The sequence below is a fragment of the Pelodiscus sinensis genome, unplaced genomic scaffold (assembly GCF_049634645.1).
Source record: "Pelodiscus sinensis isolate JC-2024 unplaced genomic scaffold, ASM4963464v1 ctg37, whole genome shotgun sequence".
NCBI classification, from domain to species: Eukaryota; Metazoa; Chordata; order Testudines; family Trionychidae; genus Pelodiscus; species Pelodiscus sinensis.
In genome coordinates this window covers 205,331-232,057 of record NW_027465869.1, presented here as the reverse complement: position 1 = coordinate 232,057, position 26,727 = coordinate 205,331, and the positions used below count along the sequence as shown (strand labels likewise).

At 55.3% G+C, this 26,727-nt stretch overlaps 1 protein-coding gene across 1 annotated transcript in view; it reads right to left on the bottom strand.

Annotated features, from left to right (window-relative positions):
- Positions 1-6,069: 6,069 nt before the first annotated feature.
- LOC142824040 (killer cell lectin-like receptor subfamily B member 1B allele B) overlaps positions 6,070-26,727 on the bottom strand; it is a 110,382-nt gene continuing 89,724 nt past the window's right edge. Inside the window, exons 4-5 of the mRNA XM_075915784.1 lie at positions 7,513-7,625; positions 6,070-7,002 (exon numbers count right to left, since the gene is read on the bottom strand). Of these exons, the coding sequence (XP_075771899.1) occupies positions 6,879-7,002; positions 7,513-7,625 (237 nt within the window). The 3' untranslated portion in view covers positions 6,070-6,878. The remainder of the gene's footprint in view (positions 7,003-7,512; positions 7,626-26,727) is intronic.

Below are 26,727 nucleotides of genomic sequence, written 5' to 3'. Positions count from 1 at the left end.
GCCCAATGGCCAGTGTCAGTACTTTGCCCCTTTTCTAAGGGCAGTGTGGCCCAATGGCCAGTGTCGGTACCTTGCCCCTTTTCTAGGGGCAATGTGGCCCAATGGCCAGTGTCAGTACCTTACCCCTTTTCTAAGGGCAGTGTGGCCCAATGGCCAGTGTCGGTACCTTGCCCCTTTTCTAAGGGCAGTGTGGCCCAATGGCCAGTGTCAGTACCTTACCCCTTTTCTAAGGGCAGTGTGGCCCAATGGCCAGTGTCGGTACCTTGCCCCTTTAGTCAGGGCTGTGCAGCCCAATGGCTACAGTCCATAAGCTGGCCCTGACTCACTGGGCTGTGCAGGCCTCTGTCCAGGGACAGGAGTGGGGGAGAGGAGGTTCTATCCCCCGCGGGGGGGAGGGGCAGCTCCTCCTTCTTTCCTGGCTCCCGGCCCAGGGCCAGATCGTGTCCGTGGCTCCAGTCCCGGCATGAGCAGGAAAAGCTCCGACTGATGCTCCGGCTCCTGCTGGCAGCTCCTTCCCTGCAGGCAACACCGGCCCTGGAGCCAAGCTGAGGGTGGGGGAGCTGGTGCATCCCCGTGGCCGGGGTCCTCCTGTCCCAAGACAGCAAGGGCCTGTCATATGCGGGGCCCGGGACCCAGGGGGCAGTGGGGGCTTGGCCCTGGGCGGCGCCTCTCTAGGGCCCCCAGGGCCAGAACCCTCTGGCCTATCACTGCAGGAGCTGCTACCGCCTCCTCCCCCCCCATGCCAGCTGTTCCCCCACAGCATCCGGCTGCCCCAGGGCTCCCATTCAGGGTCCCAGGTGTCCGGTGTTCTACCAGACAGTCCAGTTTTTGGGCCCCCTGCCCGGTGAGAACAGTCAGAACTCACCGGACATGAGCAAGGTCAGTGTTTTCTGGTTTTCCGGCTGGGCACCCGACAGAAGCCTGGCGGGGTAGGGGGAGTGCCTGGGAGAGGGGCACGGGACAGGCAGCGCCCCGGGATCTGTGTGCACCTGGGCCAGCCCCGCTCCCCACTGGCCGTTCCCCCCTTGGCCAGACCCGCTCCCCCCAACTCCATCCCAGTTAGCCCCAATGGTCCCTTCCCTGCCCTCCCCGCTCCCAGTTCTCCCCTCGTCAGCCCTGCTCCTCCCAATCTCCTCCCAGCCAGCCCTGCTTCCCACTGGCTGGTCTTCCCCGCCCCCGATCTCCCCGCGCCAGCTCCATTCCCCCATCCCCATCCCAGCCTCACTCCCCTCCCAGCCAGTCCCCCCCTTCCCGTTCTGAGATCACGTGTGTCTGGGAGGTTTTTCAAACCCATCTGGTAACCCTACCAGGGGACAACGAGGGGCCCAGGGCCAGAAAGGAACCTGGCTGGAGCCCAGGCCGGATCATGGGTCCTTATCGTCCCCGGGTCTCCCCTGAGCCAGGAGAAGATGAGCTGGACCCAAGTCTGGCTCAGGCCCGGCTCTGACTCTGCCCTCCCCAGGGGTCACTCCCAGCCCACAGCCCTGCCGCTGCCGCCCTGCGGCCTGTGGGAGCCGCCTGCTCACCCCGGGGCCAGAGAGGCTCAGAGGTCACTCACCTCCCATGCCGGGTGCGGGGGGGCAATTACAACCGGGCTCTGCTGCTCCCTGGGGCCTTGGCTCCCTTGGGACACTCTGGGCGCGATGCAGGAGCTGACACGCTGGGAGGAGAGGGGGGGGCAGGTCAATAGACCCGAGCCCAGGCTGTGCCAACGAGCCCCCATCCCCATCCCCGGGGCTGGGCCCTGGTGCTCAGGGGAGCGAGTCGGATCCATGGGGCCTGGCTCTTGGGAAGGGCCTTGTCTCTCCAGACTAGGGCAATGTGGATGGATCCCATAGTGGGGGAGGGGGGAGTTGTGAGGGGGAGGGGATGGGATTTGAGGCTCTTGTTCCCAGAACCAGCCAGGCCCTGAGATCAACTTCCACTCCCAGCCCTGACCCTGGAGGGGGAAGGGCCCAACACAGCCCTGCCCAAGGGTCCCCAGTCTCCCCTTTCCCACCCCCCACCCCCAGTGCTAAAGGAAAACAGCCTCCCCCTGCTCGCCCATGCTCACCTCCCCGCTGTCTGCGCGCCCGTGTGGGGCTCTGCCCGCAGGTCCCCCCGCAGGGCCGGCCCGAGGCCAGACCCCGCCGTGCGGAGCCTGCAAAGGAAGAGGAGACGGGGTCACCGCTGGGAAACCTCCTCCCTCTCCATGGCCCCCTGCTCAGCCAATCAGCAGTGAGACTGGGAGAGGGGGTGGGCGAGAGGTCTCAGGGGACGTCCCAAGGGCTGGCCCAGGTCACCCCCGAGGGGTCGTCTCAGAGCGATTCCAGCCCCGCCTCTTTGGGGGGCTCCCACACAGCCAGAAAGGGCTGGGGAGGGGGGTGTTTCTGAGGCTGCCCTGCCTTGCAGCTGATGTCAGGGAATCTCCATGAGCTCAGCCCCCCCCAGCTCCTTCCCCCCCAGGCCTTTGTGGCATCACCGTCCCCTCCCCCCACACGGCTGGTGTCCTGCCCCCAGCCAGCACCTTGGGACATTTGGACAATCAGAGCCCAGAGCTGTACAACCAGCCTCAGCCCAACCACTGCTCATGGGCACGGCCAGCAAGTGTGTGAGCAGCCCTGCCCCTTAGAGAGACTCGGGAACTGCCCAGAGACAGGTAGGTAGAGAAACAGCTTGACCACCACCTCCTGCCGACACACACACACCTCCCCCGCAAGTCCTGCTGGTCTGGGACTGATCCGTCTGGTCTGGGAATCACAGAATCACAGAACAGTAGAACAGGAAGAAACCTCGGGAAGCCATCGAGTCCAGTTCCCTGCCCTCACGGCAGGACCCAGCACCGTCTAGATCATCCCTGACAGGTGTCTGTGCAACCTGCTCTGAAATATCCCCAGTGATGGAGATTCCACAGCCTGCAAGGGCGATTTGTTCCAGTGTTTCACAACACTGACAGGAAGTTTTTCTGACCGGCAGAAACATTTTCCTAATGTCCAACCTAAACCTCCCTTGCTGCAGTTTCAGCCCATTGCTCCTTGTCCTGTCCTCAGAGGCCAAGGGGAACAGTTTGTCTCCCTCCTCCTTGGGACACCCTTTTGGGTACGTGAAAACCGCTCTCATGTCCCCTCTCAGTCTTCTCCTTTCCAGACTAAACAAGCCCAGTTCTTTCACTCTCATGTTTTCTAAACTGTTCCACATTTTTGTTGCTCTTCTCCAGGCCTTCCCCAATTTCTCCAATTCATTCCTGAAACATGGTGCCCAGAACTGGAGACACGACTCCAAGTGAGGCCTAATCCGCGCAGAGCAGAGCGGAATTCTGACTTCTCCTGTCTTGCTCACCACACTCCTGGTAGTGCCTCCCAGAATCATGGTTGCTTTTTTTTGCAAGTGTCACACTTTTGACTCCTATTTAGCTTGTGGTCCACTCTGAGCCCTAGATCCCTTTCTGCAGGACTCCTTCCTAGAGAGTCACTTCCTGTTCTGTGTGTGTGACGTGGATTGTCCCTTCCGAAGTGGAGCACTTTGCATTTGTCTTTATTAAACTTCATCCTATTTACCTCAGACCATTTTTCCAGTTTGTCCAGATCACTTTGAATTCTGACCCTTCCTCCAAGGCACTTGCCACCCCTCCCAGCTTCGTATCATCTGCAAACTTAATAAGCGCCCTCTCCATGCCAATATCTAAATCACTGATGAAGATTGAACAGAGCCATCCCAGAACAGACCCCTGCAGAGCCCCACGTGTTAGGCCCTTCCAGCATGGCTGGGAACTATTAATAACGACTCACCGAGAACAGTTTTAAAGAGAATAAAAGGCCGCGAGTCTCCCCTGTCAGTAACCACCCACTCGACCAATCCGCAGCAAGACTTGGAGCTCCGAGGCAGCGGGGGGAGGGGAGAGGGCTCAACAGATGTTCAAAAGGACGGGCCAGGTCACCTCTGGCTCCCAGCGCTCTGCCAGCTCAGCTCTGAGTGACGCCTCCGACCGCCCCAACACCCACCCACCGTGCTTGGTGGGGCAGGGAAAGGGGGAAAAAGCCCGAAGAAGGCGAGACAGAGGGAGGGGAGGGGGCAAAGGGGAACCAAACTGAGCAGGCTCCAAACCTCTCTGAGGCTCCCACTGTCTCTCCGGGTCCGGCACTGCCGGCCGCAGGGAAGTAGAAAACGCCGATGAGGCTCCTCTTGCCCCCACCCCTCGGTCCCAATTCTCCATCTGGCCCCCGCAGAGACCCTGGGAAGGGGCCACGCTGCTGCCAAACCGCGGGAATCTCTGAGCTTGCCCCGGCCTTGCGCCTCTGTCCTGAGTGGCTGTTGTCAGAGTCTCTCTGTGAGGTCATCCCTGTCCCCGATAGGCTGAGGTCCTGCCACAGGCCTTTGCTCCACCTACCCCTCCCCTGCAAGGCTGATGACCTGGCCCTGGCCGGCCCCTCTGGGTGTTTGAGGGGTTCCCCTGGAGCCCCACTGAATGGCAGCTGGGTCTGGGGCCGAGCGGGCTGGCCACTAATGCCCCAGGGGCTGCTCCCTCGGCCCCACCCAGCTTGTCGGTCCTTAGCAGAGTGTAAGGCCAGACAAGCCCATTTGTGGGTCAGTAAAGGTTGCCCCTCCCTCAGCACCTCAGACATTAGGCCACTGTAACTGGGGGAGGGGGGAATTGTTAACAGGACTGGTGTAAGCACTAGCATGGACACTATAAAGGACCCTTCTCTTCCTAGACTTTAATGTTGGTCCTGAGCTGGAATCAGCTCCTGCTAGAAACTCTTTCACACGGGTGGGACCGACTCCCTGGTAGTTTTTTCCTTCCCCCACATTAACGACAGTTGATACATTGGCAAAGCGCCTCTAGCTTGTCTCATCTGCAGCGCTCAACCTACTTTCCAAAGGAAAGAAGGTTCATTATCCCCATTCTGCAGAGGGGGAAACTGAGGCACAGAAAGGGACAGTGTCTTGCCCAAAGTCACCCCACTGGAAAGTGGTAGACCCAGGTCTGTTGAATCCCAATCCAGGGCTGGACATGTACCCCTCGACCAGGAAGGACCATATTAGTGTCCCTCTGAGCATGGGTTCTTCAGCATCTAGAGGCTGGTGACTTATAATAAAGGGCCCTGGAGGAACAGGAAAACATTCAGAGCCAGGGACCAGGGATGACAAAGCCCAGGCAATGGGTCCATAGGAGGAGCAACTAAGAGCATCAGGCTGTCCAGCTTAGGGACGAGGCAGCTACCAAGGGATCTGAGGGGCGTCTAGCAAAGAACGAAAGGTGCAGAAACACGTGGCTAGAGAAGTGGGATTGACCTGTTCCCACAATACAAACCAACAGCACAGAGGGAGCAGGGGTGTCAGCGGATGAAGCTAGTTATGCTTAGAAGAAGCACACGGGATCTTTTTCAGGGGAGAAGGCAACACACTGTGTTAATTGAGAATATACTAGAGAAGCAGTGAGCATCTGCTTTATAAAGCCAGACACACACACTGTGGCCATGTCTACACTACGAGTTTTCTCTGCAAAAAATATACTAATAAGGGACTCATTTGCATGAGCCACAATCTCATTTGCATATTTTCCTGCAGATCTTGGTGTTCCTCATAAAAAAAAATGATTGATGTTTCTCGGTCTTAAAAAGTTTCAGAAACACTGATTTAGACCTATGGCGCAAATGTGTTCTTCAAAAGAGCGGGTCCACATGGCCAAAGTGCATCAAAACAACCATCTGATTTTTCAACAGAGAGCATCCACACTGATTGGACACTCTCGCATTGTGATTACTGTGGACGGGGTGGCCACCAGGGCACCTATGCTTTTTCCTGGAGACCTCTTCTTTCAAAAAAACTCCCTCTTCCTTGTCCGCACACGTCTTTTTCTAAAAAAGGCGTCTTCCTTCTAGAATGAGGTTTACTACTGTCAGAAAAAACCCTCTGTTCTACCTGTCACAAGAACGCAATTGCAGTGTGGACGTAAGTGTTGTTTTTGCATAAAAACCCTGCCATGTAGATGCACCCTGTGGCTGCTAGAGTGGGGTGGGGGATAGGTTGGGTTGTTACTTTTCCTTCTGGCTCTGAAGTTTCACAAAGTTTAAACCTAAAAATGTTCCCTCCAGCTCTGAGCTGGGTGTGTTGAAAGGGTGGGGCTGGGCCCTTGGACTGCAGAGTCCCAAAGCTGGCCTGCCCGTGAAAACACCCTGCCCCTCATGGCTTCTTGCTGACTGAGGGGCTGCTGCAGGAGATCTTGAAATGCTGCAGCCAGGTCAGTTTGATTATCCCCATTTCACAGATGGGGAAATTGAGGCACTGAGAGGGAAAGTGTCTTAGTCACCCAGCAGGTGTTTAGCATCCTATCCAGCAGCCTAGTGACAGGAGTTAACGATCGGTTAGGGCAGGATGGGCAGAGGGGTGTCAGGTCACAGGCTTGATGGCAGCAATGGAGGGGCCGGGGAACAGAGCTGAGAGTGGGACCTGACAGAGGTGCCAGGAAATGAAAAGGGGTGAAATAGAGGGGAAAACCCAGATCCCCAGCTGGTGCCAATGGAGCCGAAGCTCCCCTGGAGTCACTGGCCAGATGCCCAGCTGGGACACTCTGGATCTGGGCTGATTTACGTGAGCTGGGGATCTGGGGCAGACTCTTCTCTCCCCAGTACTAGGGGAGAGGACTAGAGATAACCGTCCCCAAGGCTCAGCACAGCGTGACACCCCTCAGCCTAGCCCTGTTGGAACAACAAAACCGGAACTTGGACTCGCTTCTACAGACTGAGGGAGGGCTGGGAGCCAGGACTCCTGGGTTCCATTTTCCATTTTGTCACCAATTCTCGGTGTGATCTTGGGCAGGTGAGTGTCTGTGACTCGGTTTCCCCAGGTGTGACACGGGGATAATGGAGCCGTGCTCTGAGGTCTCCTCCATACCCTGCTCAGAGGGGGACGGCGTCTCGCTGGCAAATCCACTGATGTGCAGAGCTGCAGCCTTGTGAATGAATCTGATTCCCCTTCATCATCCCACAGCTGTTCCCCTCAGCTGGGCCTGACACCGGGAGCCTGCGACACACAGGAAAGGCCCCTGTCAGCACCTGTGGGCCCATCACACTCACTCGACAGCGGCTCTTCCCTGTGCTAACAGGATCCGCAGCTGCCCTGTTCTCCCGTCCAGCTCTGCCCTGGGGCTGCCCCTCCCCACCACTGCCAGGGCCAGCCCAGGGGCTCTAACGGCCTCTCCCTGGCCCAAGCCCAGCTCCAGCTCCCTCCTCCCTGCTGCGCTAGGCCCTGCCCATCTCTCTCCTGCCCCACGGCTCCTCCTTGCCGGGCTGTGCCGACGCTGCCCCGCCTGGTCCCCTCCTGCCTCTGGCTGGTCCATGTCTGCCCCTCTCCTGCCCCCCTCTCTGGGGATCCCCAAGGCTCCGGCCTCACCCCTTTGCTCTGCTCCCTCCACAGACTGTCAATGGACAACCTCAGCGTCACCTCACCCTGAACATCCCTGCTCCTCCTCTGCCCTCCCCGTCCCTGTCCCCTTCTGCCCACACAGGGAAAGTGACTCAAGGAATCTCTCACCGGGTCTGATCCAGCCGGGATCCACCCAGCCAGGTCCAGGCCTTCTCCGGGGAGGGGTGGGACAGTCCCACCCAGAGCTGAGAGGGGCCTTGCGTCAGGTCCTGGAGGGCCTCCTGCAGGGAGTGTGACAGGCACCTGGTGACCAGAATGTTCTCTCATGTCCAAGTCGTCATCAAGTCCAGCACCAGAATTATGGGGCTGTGAGCCTGGCAATCCCCATGTAGACCCTCCCTCCCTCCATCCGTCCCCCTACATCAGGGCTACTCAACTTTGGAAGCCCTGGGGGCCACAGTGATGCTCCGAGCACATGCTGAGGGCCACAACTTAAGCGTGGTTCATAGACATGCAAATCCCTTTTTTCACACCGACAGGCATGAACACAAAGACTACACAACACGCAGGCCCCAGTTAAGTCAGTTCTGCTGATATGAACAAAATGCAACAATTCCCCGATTTCCACCCTATGGCAGCACTTTCACTGAGCAATGACAGTCCAGGAATTTAACTCCGAAAATGCGCAGCTGCAGAACAGCATGACATCGATTACTTCTTTGTTCTGGCTTCCTCCTGTGGGCCACACGTTGAGCTCTGCGTAAACACAAACTACACTGCGGGCCACAAACAAACAGGCTGCGGGCCACATGTGGCCTACAGGACGTGTAGCCCTGACCTGCATCTCTCTTTCCCCCTCCCTCTCTCCTGGGCCACCCCTACCAATACGCAAGCTACACAGCCATGTGGGGCACCACGAAACCTGTGGCACCAAATTGCCCCTGATTTCATGGTGCTCTAGGCAGCCACATGGCACGTAAATGGTAGCCCCAGCTCCAGCTGACCTCTTACAAGCTGCACCCAGCAGGGCCGTTACTGGGGGATGCTGAGCTCCCCAGCATCTTGGCCCCATTTCTCCACCCTTCCTGCCCCCATTCCAGGCCACTTTTTGAAATGGCCTGGGGGCTTAGTAGCACCAGAACAGCAGCAGGAGTCAAGCCTGCCCCCTTAGTAACCAGCAGCGAAGCGACCCCTCCCCAGACCACATGGCTCCACCAGTTCCCAACTGCTTCTTGGTACCAGCGACCAGGGGGTGTGTGTGTGAGGGGGTGACTCCGCCCTTTCCCCAAGTCATGCTTCTAGGAGCCTGGCGAGCAGAGCAGACTGGGGCCCCTGCTATCTGCCTCCCCTTCAGCCCTGGGACTGCGCCCGGCGCCCCCTGCAAAGACACGGGCACCATTAGTGCTCTGAGGCTCATTCCCAGCTACCCCCTTCCTGTGACGGGCAGGGATGGGGATAAATGGGTTTGAATTAGAGATGTTCCATAGTGGTTAACTGAACAGTCGAGTAACTGCATGAATTCGTATCCCTTACTCGATTATTCTATAGTCAGCCGCCAGTGCGCTCCGGCCCCACTCCCGAGGAGCCCCTTGCCCACCCACCCTGCTGCCTCTGTATCAGAGGCAGCAGCAGAGGTGCCAGGCGGGAGCAGGTCTGCAAGGGGAACCCGTTTAAAAACCAGCTCTCCTCTTGGGACAGCAGCAGCCCCTGTCCAGGGGTTGGGGGCATGGCAGGAATCTGAGCTCCTGGACCTGGTGCAAGCTGCCTGCACACCCAGCTCCTAATACTCTTTAAAAGCAGAGCCGCAACGGGGGTAGGTCCTGGACCCTGCATGAGCCAGAACTGAGCCGGGCTGCTGGGCATCCTGCTAAACGATGCACTGGCAGAGGGAAGGGGGAAATGCGTGTCGTGTAGAGCATTCACCTATAAGCTTTTGCCTGTCGGTTGATCGACTGCACTCTTCCATCTCCAGTTTGTACTTTCCCCTTGAATCCCCTTTGTGCTCCCTGCAATCGGGGGCTGGGCCCTGCCTGGCTCCAGGGGGATGGTCAAAGGAGCCTTGGGGCTGCTCTGCCTAACCCATTGCTCCCATCTGGGCCCTGGAGAGCAGAGAATTCCCATGGTGCACTGTGCTCTAGCCACACACCCTGCTCTGCCCCTACTGTGGGAGTTGGGAAGAGGCTGTTGCGCAGGGTTCCTGTAAGCTGAGCCTTTGGGTGAGCACCCAGGAGACATTCAAATGCTGCCCAGCCGATTAGCAGAGCGCGCACAGACAGCAGCATGTGTGTCTATTGGTGGTGCACATCCACACATGCCTCAGTGCACAGGGCATTCTGCACACGGCTGGAAAACATTAGAGGGAACATTGGCGAGGGACCCTTCCAGCAGCTCCACGCCAGCAGGACTGGTCTATCTGGGACCAGGTAAGTACCCACATTAAGACCCCTTTTCACAGCCAGAGTGGTCTAGAAGGTCTTGGAGTAACTGTGGGATAAACTCAGACTAGCAGGGAAGGCTGGAACCAAGGGGTGATGTGACATGGGGGGGACATGGGCCCAGATGCCAGGGAATGGTGTGTGTGTGTGTGTGTGTGTGTGTGTGTGTGTGTGTGTGTGTGTGTGTGTGTGTGTGTGTGTGTGTGGAACCATGAGACAGTGTCTCTAATAATGAGTTTTGACCCCACCTCCCACCGAAAAAAACCCTGGATCACTTTGTATTACAGCTATTTAAATCTTCCCATGTAACACCAGAAAACGGACACTAGGTGTCACTGCCCCACAGCCAGGCCCTGCTGAGGCAGGTACATTCCCAGCCTGGCTCTGAGTGGGGATGGGGACTAGATCAGTGCAGCCAGCAGGGGGCGGCGTGTCCCTGCCCTGCAGGAGCCCCATGGCCTGGCCCCCCAGCTGGGTTCCCTCTGGCAGTGCCTGGGGGTGGGCGGCTCAGACACACATGAGCTGGGGTTACCTGCTGGGCCGGGCTGGGCCGGGGGGCACAGCTGGGATCGGACACGCTCCAGGCAGGCGCTGTAGGCTGCTGTGCTGGGGTCCCCACTCCCAGGGGCTGCCGGGGTCTGTCCCTTCTCTGACGCCAGGTGGGAAACTGCAAAGCAGCGTTGGGGAGAATGGTGACTGGTCAGTGTTACAGGAGGGTGTTAGACAGGAGAACTGACAGAGCCCTGTGGAGACTGAACTAAGTCTGTTCAGCCTCATCACTTCTGACTCCCCTGGGCTACTGGGTCTGAAAAAGTGGCTGGGACTGAAAAATCAGCTTGAGAGATACCTAAATCCCTTGGGCCTTTCTGCAAACCCAGCCTGTGTTTGCAACTCTCTCAGGGTATGTCTACACTACAAAGTTAGTTCGAACTAACAGACGTTAATAGGCGCTACACTAGTGCTCCTTAATTCGAACTAGCAGAGTGCTTAGTTCGAACTAGGTAAACCTCATTTTACGAGGATTAAGCCTAGTTCGAACTAGCTAGTTCGAATTAAGGGCTGTGTAGACCCTTAATTCAAACTAGTGGGAGGCTAAGGCTTCCCAGGTTTCCCTGGTGGCCACTCTGGCCAACACCAGGGAAACTCTATGCCCCCTTCCCGGCCCCGGACCCCTTAAAGGGGCACGGGCTGGCTACGGTGCCTGTGCCAGGTGCAAGCCTGCCAGCACCCAGCCAGCAGACCCTGCACCTGGCACGGCACAGAGCCACCCACCCGATGTCCCCCAGCCCACCCCCTCTTCCCGGGACCAGGCTGGCGGCTCCCGGGAGCTTGCCCGGGACCGCAAGAGGCGGGCACCCGCCTGGGCTAGTGCGGACATCGTGGACCTCGTCCACGATCTCCACACTAGGCACAGGAAGGTGGCCGTTTAGGGCAGGAGACCTGCCAGCCTGGCCACCCAGGAGCAGGAGTGCATGAAAATCAAGGTGGTCCACTGAGACCCCCGACCCTGAGCCCTGAGCTTACAATGGCCGTCCTGGGTCAGACCAAAGGTCCAACTAGCCCAGTAGCCTGTCTGCCGACAGCGGCCAACCCTAGGGACCCTGGAGGGGATGGACCGGAGACAGTGACCAAGTCATTTGTCTTGTGCCATCCCTCTCCAGCCTTCCACAAACTTTGGGCAGGGACACCACTCCTACCCCCTGGCTAATACCACTCCATGGACCCAACCTCCCTCACTTGATCTCACTTCCCTTTAAACTCTGTTTTAGTTCTAGCCTTCACAGCCTCCTGCAGCAAGGAGTTCCACAGGTTGACTCTTTGCTTTGTGAAGAACAACTTTCTGTTACTAGTTTGAAACCTGTTACCCATTACTTTCCTTTGGTGTCCTCTAGTCCTTCTTTATGGGAACTAATGAAGAACTTTTCTGGATGCACCCTCTCCACCCAACTCCTGCTTTTAGAGACCTCTATCCTGTCCCCCCTCCGTCTCCTCTTTTCTAAGCTGAAAAGTCCCAGTCTCTTTAGCCTCTCTTCATATGGGACCTGTTCCCAATCCCTGATCATTTTAGTTGCCCTCCCCTCTCCCAGCCTCTCTCTTTCCCTCTCCCACCTCCTTTTCCCAGTCTCCCCCAGTTTGTTCAATAAAGACAGATTCCATTTTTGAACACAATTGTCCTTTATTTTGTACATCAAGAAAAGGGGCTAGGGAAGGGTAAGTGGAAGGAGGTGAGGGAGCAATGGGGTACGAGCCCCCGATTGGGAAGGACTGGGCTGGCTCTGTGGGCTTCTGGGGGTGGAAGCTCTCCTGCAGCCCCCCAATTGCCCCCTCTCCCCAGATGGCAGCCTGCGGCAAGTGCAGCCGGGCTGATGGCCGAGTGGTGTGATGTGCCCAGTGTGGGTAGTCCGGGTACTCCAAGCCAGGACTGGTTTTCAAGCGGGGCACCCCTGAGAACTGTCTGTCCGGGGTAGGGGTCGGGACCCTTTAAGCACAGCCCTCGGCTAGCCTGAGACAGCATCTCCACGCTCTAAGTAATCCTCTGATGCCCTGCCGGCACTGCTTCCGGCCATCCTTAACCCCGGTTCAGGGTCCACTTAATGTGGACATGCTAGTTCGAATTAGCAAAACGCTAATTCGAACTAGTTTTTAGTTCTAGACGCGTTAGTTCAAATTATCTTAGTTCGAATTAACTAATTCGAACTAAGTTAGTTCGAATTAGCGCTGTCGTGTAGACATACCCTCAGTTACTCACCGTTCTTCTCCACAGTGTCAGAGCACCTCAGAGTCTGACCGGATTTAGCCTCCCCACCCCAGGTGAGACACAGCACAGAGCTGTTATCACCACTGTACCACTGGAGAAACTGAGGCACAGAGGGAGGACCAGTCTGGATCCCAGGCTGGGGACAGACCATGTGATCTGGCCCTCTGGGGCTGCAGGTTCAATACAGTGCAGCTCTCCTCACCTGTGTCGGGTCTCAGAGGAAAGGCCAGGAGACATGGGCGGGGTGTGAGATCGCACAGGAAGCTGAGGGGCTGGGCTGCAGCCCTGAGGGTGTCAGGCTGGTGGTCAGAGTGCCTGGGTCTCTCTGCTGCTACAGTCATTGCTTTGCTCACAGACTTCCTCCCAGGCTGGGATGGGTGCCCCTCCCCTTCGAGTGCTCCCACCTGTGAGGGGCACAGCCTGCCTGCTTAGGACTTTATCTGGCATCTGTCACTTCCCCTCTCTGCCTCTTGCCCACATTCCCTGTGATGCAGGGGAGGGGAGGATCATGGGATAATTCAAGGATTTTAGGCACCTAAAACTGCAGCAATGCCTGAGGGAGGTTTTCAAAAGCACCTCGGCCCAGCTCCTCAACAGTATCCAGGTGCCTAACTCCCTTGGGTGCTGGGCAAAGCAATATATTTGGGAACCTAGGCCCTAAGGGCCCAATTCCCATTTATTTCAATAGGCTTAAAACAACCCACTAGGGCAGGGGTTCTCAAACTTGTGATACTACGACCTCCCTGTAAGTTGCTCTCAACCCCCCTTTCAGTTGCTGAAACCACCCTCTAAGTTGCTCGCAAGCCCCCCGGGGTGGGGGAGGGGGTTGGGACCCACAGTTTGAGAAACTCTGCACTAGGGGCATGTTTACACAGCAGCGTCATTTCTACACTTCAGACCCTTATTTCAATACTAGCCAATAGCATGTCATAAGATGGGATTTTCGGGTCTCTCCTCTTCATCCCTCTCTCTCTCTCCTCCTCCTACTGCCTCCTCCCACTCTCAGCTCTCCTCCGCCTCCTGCCTCTCTCTCTGTCTCTGTCTTTCTCTTCTCCTCCCCCTCCTCCCTCTCACGTGGGGGACCATGGAGCCCAAATGGCCGTTTGGGCTCCGCACTCCCCATGCGGGAGCAAGTGGCGCAAGCGGCCGTTTGGGCACCGCGCTCCCTGAGCTGCATGGGGTGTGCGGAGCCCAAACGGTCGCTTGCGCCACTTGCTCCCCCTCAGCGGCCCGGCTGAGCGGTGCAGAAGTCAGCTGAGCCCCATGGCAGGAGGTGAAGGGGGGCACAAAGGGGGGCGGGGCAGTGATGCACACAGCCAGGCCCCGCCCCCTGGCCGTGTACGCCACCTCCCCCCTTCCTCTCCTGTCTTGGCGCTTGGCTGACTTCTGTGCTGCTCAGCCGGGCCGCCGTGGGGGAATAAGTGCAAGTGGCTGTTTGGGCCCAGCGCTCCCCATGCAGCACTCCCCATGCAGCACTCCTGGGGAACAGCCAGGGAGGCAACTCGCCACCCAGAGGCAACAGTCAGCATTTCAGCGTTACACAGTCACAGACATGGGGCTACTATAGATATGACTAGCCAATCAGCCCGGCATAAGACGGGATTTTCAGGTCTCTCCTTCATGTCGGTCTTCTCCTCTGAGCCTCTGGTCTCTCGCTCTGTCTCTCTCTCTCTCTCTCTCCTCATCCTACTGCCTCCCCCACCCCCAGCTCTCCTCCGCCTTCTGCCTCTCTCTGTCTCTCTCTTTCTCTTCTCCCCCTCCTGCCTCTCACTCTCTCTCCGCTCTCCTCTGTCTCTGTAGGGGATGCATGAGTGTGGCGGACAGCACGCTGGGATCTGCATGCGCCTGGGTGAGTCCGGCTCCCCGCAAACCAATTCCCTCTCCCACCAGCCAGTTCCTCCTCCTGATTTCCCATGGCCAGCCTCACTGCCCCTGACTCCCACCCCCCAGCCCCCACCAGCTTTGCTTCCCACCAGCCACCCAAGCTCCATTCTCCCCTGGCCAGCTACTGCTGCCTCTGCCCTTCCCCCAATATCTGCTTCCCCCTCAGCCAGCCCGCTCCTCTCCCAGCCAGTCCCTCCCCCCTCCCGCCCCCGATCAAGGGTGTCTGGGTTTTTTTACACCCTACCCCAGTGACGTACACAGCCAGGGGGTGGGGCTGTGTACATCACCGCCCCGCCCTCCTTCCCCTCCCGCTGTGGCGCTCGGCTGCCTACTGTACCGCTCATCTGGGCCGCCGCGCTTGCACTGCTTGCTCCCCCACCGCAGCCCAGCTGAGCGGCACAGAACTCAGCCGAGCACCATGGTGGGAGGCAAGAACACCCCCCAGAGGCGAGTCTGTAACGCTACAGCTACTATAACCAGTCTGGAACACCCCCCAGAGGCGAGTCTGTAACGCTACAGCTACTATAACCAGTCTGGAACACCCCCCAGAGGTGAGTCTGTAATGCTACAGCTACTATAACCAGTCAGGAACACCCCCCAGAGGTGAGTCTGTAATGCTACAGCTACTATAACCAGTCAGGAACACCCCCCAGAGGCAAGTCTGTAATGCTACAGCTACTATAACCAGTCTGGAACACCCCCCAGAGGTGAGTCTGTAATGCTACAGCTACTATAACCAGTCTGGAACACCCCCAGAGGCGAGTCTGTAACGCTACAGCTACTATAACCAGTCTGGAACACCCCCCAGAGGTGAGTCTGTAATGCTACAGCTACTATAACCAGTCTGGAACACCCCCCAGAGGCGAGTCTGTAACGCTACAGCTACTATAACCAGTCTGGAACACCCCCCAGAGGTGAGTCTGTAATGCTACAGCTACTATAACCAGTCTGGAACACCCCCCAGAGGTGAGTCTGTAATGCTACAGCTACTATAACCAGTCTGGAACACCCCCCAGAGGTGAGTCTGTAATGCTACAGCTACTATAACCAGTCTGGAACACCCCCCAGAGGTGAGTCTGTAACGCTACAGCTACTATAACCAGTCAGGAACACCCCCCAGAGGCAAGTCTGTAATGCTACAGCTACTATAACCAGTCTGGAACACCCCCCAGAGGTGAGTCTGTAATGCTACAGCTACTATAACCAGTCTGGAACACCCCCCAGAGGCGAGTCTGTAACGCTACAGCTACTATAACCAGTCTGGAACACCCCCCAGAGGCAAGTCTGTAACGCTACAGCTACTATAACCAGTCTGGAACACCCCCCAGAGGCAAGTCTGTAATGCTACAGCTACTATAACCAGTCTGGAACACCCCCCAGAGGCAAGTCTGTAATGCTACAGCTACTATAACCAGTCTGGAACACCCCCCAGAGGTGAGTCTGTAATGCTACAGCTACTATAACCAGTCTGGAACACCCCCCAGAGGTGAGTCTGTAACGCTACAGCTACTATAACCAGTCTGGAACACCCCCCAGAGGCGAGTCTGTAACGCTACAGCTACTATAACCAGTCTGGAACACCCCCCAGAGGCAAGTCTGTAATGCTACAGCTACTATAACCAGTCTGGAACACCCCCCAGAGGCAAGTCTGTAATGCTACAGCTACTATAACCAGTCTGGAACACCCCCCAGAGGCAAGTCTGTAATGCTACAGCTACTATAACCAGTCTGGAACACCCCCCAGAGGTGAGTCTGTAATGCTACAGCTACTATAACCAGTCTGGAACACCCCCCAGAGGTGAGTCTGTAATGCTACAGCTACTATAACCAGTCTGGAACACCCCCCAGAGGCGAGTCTGTAACGCTACAGCTACTATAACCAGTCTGGAACACCCCCCAGAGGTGAGTCTGTAATGCTACAGCTACTATAACCAGTCTGGAAAACCCCCCAGAGGTGAGTCTGTAACGCTACAGCTACTATAACCAGTCTGGAACACCCCCCAGAGGCGAGTCTGTAACGCTACAGCTACTATAACCAGTCTGGAACACCCCCCAGAGGTGAGTCTGTAACGCTACAGCTACTATAACCAGTCTGGAACACCCCCCAAAGGCGAGTTTGTAACGCTACAGCTACTATAACCAGTCTGGAACACCCCCTAGAGGTGAGTCTGTAACGCTACAGCTACTATAACCAGTCTGGAACACCCCCCAGAGGTGAGTCTGTAATGCTACAGCTACTATAACCAGTCTGGAACACCCCCCAGAGGCGAGTCTGTAATGCTACAGCTACTATAACCAGTCTGGAACACCCCCCAGAGGCAAGTCTGTAATGCTACAGCTACTATAACCAGTCTGGAACACCCCCCAGAGGCGAGTCTGTAATGCTACAGCTACTATAACCAGTCTGGAACACCCCCCAGAGGCAAGTCTGTAATGCTACAGCTACTATAACCAGTCTGGAACACCCCCCAGAGGTGAGTCTGTAACGCTACAGCTACTATAACCAGTCTGGAACACCCCCCAGAGGTGAGTCTGTAATGCTACAGCTACTATAACCAGTCTGGAACACCCCCCAGAGGCGAGTCTGTAATGCTACAGCTACTATAACCAGTCTGGAACACCCCCCAGAGGCGAGTCTGTAATGCTACAGCTACTATAACCAGTCTGGAACACCCCCCAGAGGTGAGTCTGTAATGCTACAGCTACTATAACAAGTCTGGAACACCCCCCAGAGGCAAGTCTGTAATGCTACAGCTACTATAACCAGTCTGGAACACCCCCCAGAGGTGAGTCTGTAATGCTACAGCTACTATAACCAGTCTGGAACACTCCCCAGAGGCGAGTCTGTAACGCTACAGCTACTATAACCAGTCTGGAACACCCCCCAGAGGCAAGTCTGTAACGCTACAGCTACTATAACCAGTCTGGAACACCACCCAGAGGCAAGTCTGTAATGCTACAGCTACTATAACCCGTCTGGAACACCACCCAGAGGCAAGTCTGTAACGCTACAGCTACTATAACCAATCTGGAACACCACCCAGAGGCAAGTCTGTAATGCTACAACTACTATAACCATTCTGGAACACCCCCCAGAGGCAAGTCTGTAACGCTACAGCTACTATAACCAGTCTGGAACACCCCCCAGAGGCAAGTCTGTAACGCTACATCTACTATAACCAGTCTGGAACACCCCCCAGAGGCAAGTCTGTAACGCTACAGCTACTATAACCAGTCTGGAACACCCCCCAGAGGCAAGTCTGTAATGCTACAGCTACTATAACCAGTCTGGAACACCACCCAGAGGCAAGTCTGTAACGCTACAGCTACTATAACCAGTCTGGAACACCACCCAGAGGCAAGTCTGTAATGCTACAACTACTATAACCAGTCTGGAACACCCCCCAGAGGCAAGTCTGTAACGCTACAGCTACCATAACCAGTCTGGAACACCCCCCAGTGGCAAGTCTGTAACGCTACAGCTACTATAACCAGTCTGGAACACCCCCCAGAGGCAAGTCTGTAACGCTACAGCTACTATAACCAGTCTGGAACACCCCCCAGAGGCAAGTCTGTAATGCTACAGCTACTATAACCAGTCTGGAACACCCCCCAGAGGCAAGTCTGTAACGCTACAGCTACTATAACCAGTCTGGAACACCCCCCAGAGGCAAGTCTGTAACGCTACAGCTACTATAACCAGTCTGGAACACCCCCCAGAGGTGAGTCTGTAATGCTACAGCTACTTTAACCAGTCTGGAACACCCCCCAGAGGCAAGTCTGTAATGCTACAGCTACTATAACCAGTCTGGAACACCCACCAGAGGCAAGTCTGTAATGCTACAGCTACTATAACCAGTCTGGAACACCCCCCAGGGGTTAGTCTGTAATGCTACAGCTACTATAACCAGTCTGGAACACCCCCCAGAGGTGAGTCTGTAACGCTACAGCTACTATAACCAGTCTGGAACACCCCCCAGAGGTGAGTCTGTAACGCTACAGCTACTATAACCAGTCTGGAACACCCCCCAGAGGTGAGTCTGTAACGCTACAGCTAGTATAACCAGTCTGGAACACCCCCCCGAGGCGAGTTTGTAATGCTACAGCTACTATAACCAGTCTGGAACACCCCCCAGAGGTGAGTCTGTAACGCTACAGCTACTCTAACCAGTCTGGAACACCCCCCAGAGGTGAGTCTGTAACGCTACAGCTACTCTAACCAGTCTGGAACACCCCCCAGAGGTGAGTCTGTAACGCTACAGCTACTATAACCAGTCTGGAACACCCCCCAGAGGCGAGTTTGTAACGCTACAGCTACTATAACCAGTCTGGAACACCCCCCAGAGGCGAGTCTGTAATGCTACAGCTACTATAACCAGTCTGGAACACCCCCCAGAGGTGAGTCTGTAACGCTACAGCTACTATAACCAGTCTGGAACACCCCCCAAAGGCGAGTTTGTAACGCTACAGCTACTATAACCAGTCTGGAACACCCCCCAGAGGCAAGTCTGTAATGCTACAGCTACTATAACCAGTCTGGAACACCCCCCAGAGGCGAGTCTGTAACGCTACAGCTACTATAACCAGTGTGGAACACCCCCCAGAGGCAAGTCTGTAACGCTACAGCTACTATAACCAGTCTGGAACACCCCCCAGAGGTTAGTCTGTAATGCTACAGCTACTATAACCAGTCTGGAACACCCCCCAGAGGTGAGTCTGTAATGCTACAGCTACTATAATCAGTCTGGAACACCCCCCAGAGGTGAGTCTGTAACGCTACAGCTACTATAACCAGTCTGGAACACCCCCCAGAGGTGAGTCTGTAACACTACAGCTACTATAACCAGTCTGGAACACCCCCCCGAGGCGAGTTTGTAATGCTACAGCTACTATAACCAGTCTGGAACACCCCCCAGAGGTGAGTCTGTAACGCTACAGCTACTATAACCAGTCTGGAACACCCCCCAGAGGAAAGTCTGTAATGCTACAGCTACTATAACCAGTCTGAAACACCCCCCAGAGGTGAGTCTGTAATGCTACAGCTTCTATAACCAGTCTGGAACACCCCCCAGAGGCGAGTCTGTAACGCTACAGCTACTATAACCAGTCTGGAACACCCCCCAGAGGCAAGTCTGTAATGCTACAGCTACTATAACCAGTCTGGAACACCCCCCAGAGGTTAGTCTGTAATGCTACAGCTACTATAACCAGTCTGGAACACCCCCCAGAGGCAAGTCTGTAACGCTACAGCTACTATAACCAGTCTGGAACACCCCCCAGAGGTTAGTCTGTAATGCTACAGCTACTATAACCAGTCTGGAACACCCCCCAGAGGTGAGTCTGTAATGCTACAGCTACTATAACCAGTCTGGAACACCCCCCAGAGGTGAGTCTGTAATGCTACAGCTACTATAACCAGTCTGGAACACCCCCCAGAGGTGAGTCTGTAACACTACAGCTACTATAACCAGTCTGGAACACCCCCCCCCCGAGGCGAGTTTGTAATGCTACAGCTACTATAACCAGTCTGGAACACCCCCCAGAGGTGAGTCTGTAACGCTACAGCTACTATAACCAGTCTGGAACACCCTCCAGAGGTGAGTCTGTAATGCTACAGCTACTATAACCAGTCTGAAACACCCCCCAGAGGTGAGTCTGTAACGCTACAGCTACTCTAACCAGTCTGGAACACCCCCCAGAGGTGAGTCTGTAACGCTACAGCTACTCTAACCAGTCTGGAACACCCCCCAGAGGTGAGTCTGTAACGCTACAGCTACTATAACCAGTCTGGAACACCCCCCAGAGGCGAGTTTGTAACGCTACAGCTACTATAACCAGTCTGGAACACCCCCCAGAGGCGAGTCTGTAACGCTACAGCTACTATAACCAGTCTGGAACACCCCCCAGAGGCGAGTCTGTAATGCTACAGCTACTATAACCAGTCTGGAACACCCCCCACAGGTGAGTCTGTAACGCTACAGCTACTATAACCAGTCTGGAACACCCCCCAAAGGCGAGTTTGTAACGCTACAGCTACTATAACCAGTCTGGAACACCCCCCAGAGGTGAGTCTGTAACGCTACAGCTACTATAACCAGTCTGGAACACCCCCCAGAGGCGAGTTTGTAACGCTACAGCGTTATAGACTCTCAGACACTGGGCTACTATATATATGATAATGCTGAAATAACATGCAGCCAGAGGACTGCTTACAACTCCGACTCCTGTGACCGTCATTTCACGAGGAATAAGAGTAGGTCTACACTGTACAGCTATTTTGGGACACTGGAGGTATCCTGAAATAGCTACCACACATCATAACAAGCTGCCCATTATTTCAAAATATTTTTCAGACAACAGGCGTGCTATTTCGGCATCCCAGTCACACTCATTCCATGAGGGTTAAGAGATGTCTCAAAATAGCGTGTTATTTTGAAATCTGGTTCTGTGTCGATGCACCAAATTTCGAAATAGCCTATTTTGAAATTCAATCAAAATCAGATATGGAATTTGCATAGTGCAGTTTAGACAGGTATCTTTCGGAAAATAAATCCTTTTCCGGAAGATCCCTTATTCCTGATTTTAAGTAGGAATAAGGGATCTTCCGGAAAAGGGTTTATTTTCCGAAAATACCTGTCTAGACTGGCGCTTTTCTCCGGCAAAGCCCCGAGCTGGAAAAAAGCGGCAGCCATGTTCATGCAAATGCCGGGGGGGAAATTTAAATCCCCGGGGCATTTGCAATTCCGACTGGTCTCATTAGCATCCCTTTTCTGGAAAAGGGTGCCAATGTAGACACAGCCATAGAGAGACAAGCCCTGCCCCAAAAAAGTTACAAACAGTACAGAGAAAGGAGGCATGAACTCCATTTTACATTTGGGAAACTAAGGCTCAGTGTAATTCTGTGACTTGCTCCCAGGTACAGAGGGTATGTCTACACTACCACCCTAGTTCGAACTAGGGTGGTTAATGTAGGCAACCGAAGTTGCAAATGAAGCCCGGGATTTGAATTCCCCGGGCTTCATTTGCATCTTGCCAGGCGCCGCTATTTTTAAATGCCAGCTAGTTCGGACTCCGTGCCCGCGGCTACATGCGGCACGGACTAGGTAGTTCGGATTAGGCTTCCTATATAGCATCTACATAGCAATTCTGTTATCAAAATACATTTGACATAACAGACAGCTTATTCTGATGTCTGTAAACTTCATTCCATAAAGAATAACGTTGATTCCAAAATAGCTATTTCGGAATAGCGGTAGTGTGGATGCTCCACTGCTGCTAATTCAAAATAACTCCTCCCCAGGGCCATTCAAAGTAATTATTCCCCAGTGCCTCCTGGGGGGGTCTAAATCGAGACAGTGCATCCACATTAGAGAAGCCTGCCTTGGACTAATTGTGAGGCTTCCCTGTAGTGTAGACACGCTATTTTGAAATAAGATATTTTGGAATATCTCCTCCGGAATAGCTTATTCCAAAATAAGAATGCAGTGAAGACGTAGCCTCAAGGACAAAACTCTCTTTCACAGAGTCTCTCACTAGGTCTCCCTTGGTGCACCTCCCTCTCTCTCTCACTGCTGTGTGTCTTTGATAGAAAACAAATCAACTGGTAATTCCAATATTTCAACATTTGGTTTTGCCCCAAATTGGGCAAACATTGAAATGTTCGTTACTCTGATCAAAACTTTGTCAGCACCCTGAACCCCTGCCCTGAATCCCCTCTCTGAACCAGCAGTTTGCCCTCCTGTATCCTGAACCCCCTCCTGAACCCCAAGCACCTGCCCTAGCCCTGAACTGCCTCCAGGAGCCAGCACCCTGCATCCCCTCCTGCATGCCATCCGCCCCCCCTCCCCCCGTCCCAGCCAAGTGAAAGGGAGGAAGGGAGGTTGGAATCCCACTTCCTTTTAGCCAGCTCCAGTGTGTGACAGGATCTAATTATCCCTCCATCCCCATGTGCACCCACCTACCTGGGTATCTGATTGTCTCTGTGCGACAGCCAAGTGCTTTGCAGTATGAGGGCAGATGCTTCCGCTGTAGCAGGATCACCGCCCTGTCCCACCCCCTCTGTCCTAGACAGCTCGACTGTCGCTCTGCTTGGGGACGATGCAGCACAAGGACAGGGGCATGGGGTTGGACCCCTGCCCCCAGCGGGGTAGCTCGTCTGCAGCTGACAACCAAGGTACTGGCTGCAAGGCCCTCCCCTGCCAACCTTGGGCTCTGTGTCCCAGCTGGGGCAGGGACTGTCTCTCGCTGCGTCTGTGCAGCGCCCGGCACCACAGGGTCCTGATCCCAGCTGGTGTGTGCGGCCACCACTGTTATGAGAACGGACTTTGCTCGTGCCCTGCACTCTGACAGGGATGGATTTCCAAGGGGTGTGAATCAGGATAAATTCTCTCACATCAGTGCAGCACTTCAGGTAACTCCCAGCAGCTGGATCTGGTCCCAGGGTTGGCAGTCGGGCTGCAGCTGACTGACACCGCCTGCGATTGGGCGAGGAGCCTTTAAGTGCAGAAAACCAGTCTCTGTGCCACTGACCTGCTGCTTGTGAGCTCTGTGGGGTGGGTTGGCACCAGCTGTGGATCTGCCTCCAGTACTAGTGGTGACATAGCTCTGATCCCGCTGCGGCAGCTGCTGACCCTGTGTTCTGAACCCCTCTGTTCCAGCTCCCCCGCCTGCTCCCCTCAGGTACCGACACTGCCTAGTGGCGCTGGGCACCGGGTGCGTCTCTCTGGCCTTGGCTGTGATCGTGCTGAGCCGTGTGGGTAAGTGCCTGGGAACAGACCCATGCCCCGGTCTCTGGGACTAGAGATGCTCTGTCCCACGCCTGCTGCCTTGAGTGCTGCCTCGGAGACACAGCATCTGGCTTGTTTTCTTTTAAATCACAATTTCTCCCCCTGTTCTCCTTGCAAATTCTTTTCTTTTTGAAACTGATTGGCCAGGAAGCAGAAATGGGGAAAAAAAGAAGTGGGATGGGAAGGGAAGAAAAAAACAAACCCACGAGGGAAATCGTACTCCGGGAAACTGGAAAGTCTCCCCCAAAGTAAAACAAAGAGGGATCCTGCCCCGCCCCAAAAGGCATTTAAAACCAGGAAGAAAAAGTGAAAATGAAAAGCACAAAGAACCCCCCACGCCCCCCGGGATGGACGTCAGAGCCAGGCTGGACAAGGGCTGTCCAGGACCATCCACCTGCTCTGGGCAGAGGCTGGAGCACCCAAGAGCAGTCCCTAGCCTGTGTCCCCAGCCCAGGGCAGGCCAGTCAGGGCAGTTGGAGGGACTGGGCCCCAGGGGGGATGAGAAGGAGCAGGGGGCGTGGCCTCATGGTGAAGGGGCGGGGCTAAGGCCCAGCTAACAAACACCCATGGGTGCCACAGGGAGACGAGGACACAAACTCTGCATTTCAGGACTGTGCACCCTGGCTCCTCCCCTGCCTCATGGGGATTGTGGGTGAGGGACCCAGACCACAAGTGACAGGGCCCGACACTTCCCTTTCAGACAGGCTGTGCCCCTCACCCTGGCATCAGGGCAGTGGAAGGGGAGTTGCCTGTGGCTGGCTGGGAGCCCTGTCCTGGCTGAGCAGAGCCCTTTAGCAGGAGAGAGCCCCTGATGCTGGATGCTCTGACACCCCCACCCCAATCTGAACACCCACAGGGCTGCAGCCTCCAGCTTCCTGTGCAAACTCCCAGCCCAGCCTGACCCCCAGTCGCTATGGCGATGGTCACCAACCCGTCAATCGTGACCAACTGGTCAAATTGCGAGGGTGCGAACAGTCGTTCATGAGCTGTTTGGGAGGCCCCCCTCTGATTTCCCCCACCCCAAGGAGTCCCACTGCCCACCTCCAGTGACAATGGAGATAGTGGCGGCATCCCGTGAGGTGGATGGGAGTCCAGCCACGCGCCACTTCTGGGGGTTCTGGAAGTGCAGTGGCTGCTCCTCTCCCCCAGGTCTGTGGTGTGCTGAGAACTGGAGTGGCATGGTGTGGTGGGAGGGGGGGGGTCTCCAGAGGAGGCGTGTACCAGGGCTTTCCCTCCTCGGGGGAGAGGGGGGAGTCATGCACAGAGGAGGCACACGCTGGGGCTTTCCCTTGGCTCCCAGGAATTGCATCCCCAGGCTGGGCAGGGGCAGCCCCAGGGACTCGCATGCACCTTTCCCACCCCTTCCCCTTCCCAGCCGGAAGCTGCAGCACAAGCTCCCTGCTCTGCGGTGGGAAGGGGCCACAGAAAATTGGCTCGTGTGCTGCTGGTGTCCCGCAAGCTGCAGGTTTCCAACCCCCAAAACCCTGCTGAGTGCTGGCCGCTCCGGGGGAATATGGGACAAAGTCAGAACACTGGGAACAGCTTTTAAATATGGGACTGTCCCCCTCCAGGAACATGGCGCTGCCTCCCCTCCCCCCCCACACACACACATGAACACCTTGCTTAGGGGGTTGTCAAGGGTGTCAGCTCCCCTGACTGGGGTTCAAAACCTTGAATCCTTCACAGCCGGATACTTGACTGTATGTTTTCATCACAAGGGGGGGACTTTTTTACCCTTTGCTCCCAATATCCCATAAGGGCCTGTGTCCTAGTCTCCTGGGAAACAACCCTTGTGTTTTGGGAGAAGTTGTTTATGAACGTCACAGTGAATAGAAATTCATTCATTCATTCAAATGCAGCTTCCATTTTTTCAAGGGAGAGAATATTTGCAACACGCACACACTATCCCATGAGAACGGAGAAACTCACATAAACCCACCTTCACCAAGGCCACAGAGAAATCTAACAATAAACAATCCTAAGTCTCAACTACGTCTCCCAGCCAGGGAAAAACAACAGACACCTACCAGGTACTGCTGGCTTCTCTGCTCACTGGTCTCCTTTAACCCCAGCAGCTTCGCTCTCCTTTCCCTCAGAGTCGCCACATGGGCCTGGAGTTTTTTCCTGTACAACAGAAATAAGTTAGTGGGTTTATTTTGGAGCGGTGACTATGTTTGTAGGGGGCGTTTTCCCACCCAAGCTGCAAGACAATTCTCGGTCTCCCTAGACAGACTCGGTGGGGGAGGTGATATCTTCCACCTGTTGGTGAGAGAGCCGAGCTTTGGGGCTTTCACAGGGCTCAGCTCTGGGGAACAGACTCTTTCCTGCGCCTGAACATGTGGTGGCCACGAGACTCCCTCCCTGTCTCCATGCCACTCTGGGCCCCTTTGCACACATAGGCCCTTGCCTAGCTATGGGAGCTGCAACCACCGTGTTTTCAAAGCAGAGTTAGTAGAGCGAGCCCCAAACTGTTCCCTACCATGCCTACCACCAAATCAAGTCCAGCAGCTCCCTTAAGACCTCTGTGCTGTATCTGCTGCATGGAGCCTGCTTAAAGGATGCCTTTTGCCTTGTAACTAACACACGCCTGTTGTGTCGGACAAATGTTCTTTTATGCTCAGAGATTAGCTTCTGCATTCTGCAATGTGTCTTCTCTAGCGTCTGCCCTTCCCTTGTTTTCTTGGAGAGGATGCAACAGTGAGCTTGAGGCCCACTCCCCTGGCTCATCCAACTGTTCAGCTAGAACAGATCTGAAGGCGAAAACATAACGGAATGACATTCCATGAGCAAATGCAACCCACCCGCATGGGCAGAGGAGAACGATGCTGCAGAAGATGCGTGGAGCATGAGGAGAGGATAACGTGCATGGAACGTGAAACCAAGACCCAGGAGCAGATCTTGAGGCAGCAAACAGAGCGGCTGACATGCCTGTACATGCATGGGAGGGGCCGGATTTCTCAGCAACAGTATGGTTATTGCTTGTGGTGCATGGCAGATCGGGGACAGGGCTGTGTAAAATATACAGGTCATCACATTTAATATGCTCCTACCCTGACATAAAATTTTAGGGAGCTCACGGGAGGCTGCTACAACAATGGGAATGCTGCTTATACTGAGGTCTAACCCAGTCAATAGACGGCAAAACCTTCCCTTTAAACGTCCAAAAGCTCTTTCTACCACCATTCTGCATTTGCTCGGCCTATAGCTGAGCTGCTTCCTACTGATGTCCAGGCTGCCTGCGTACTGCTTCAGGGGCCACAGCAAGAAGGGGAGGCTGGGCTTCTAAGAATCACAATTGGCATTTCAATGCCTCCGATGCAAGATTTCCAGGTGGGAAGAAAATTCCACCTTGTACCTTTCTGACTAAACCAAAGTTCCTATAGATGCGCATGTCATGCTGCTTTCCTGACCATCCCATATTGATGCCAGTGAAACGGCCTTTGTGATCCACCAAAGCCCATGGCACCAGCAAGAACTACCACTTCCCAGTTATGAGCTCTTTGGGATAGTGGCCAGGTAT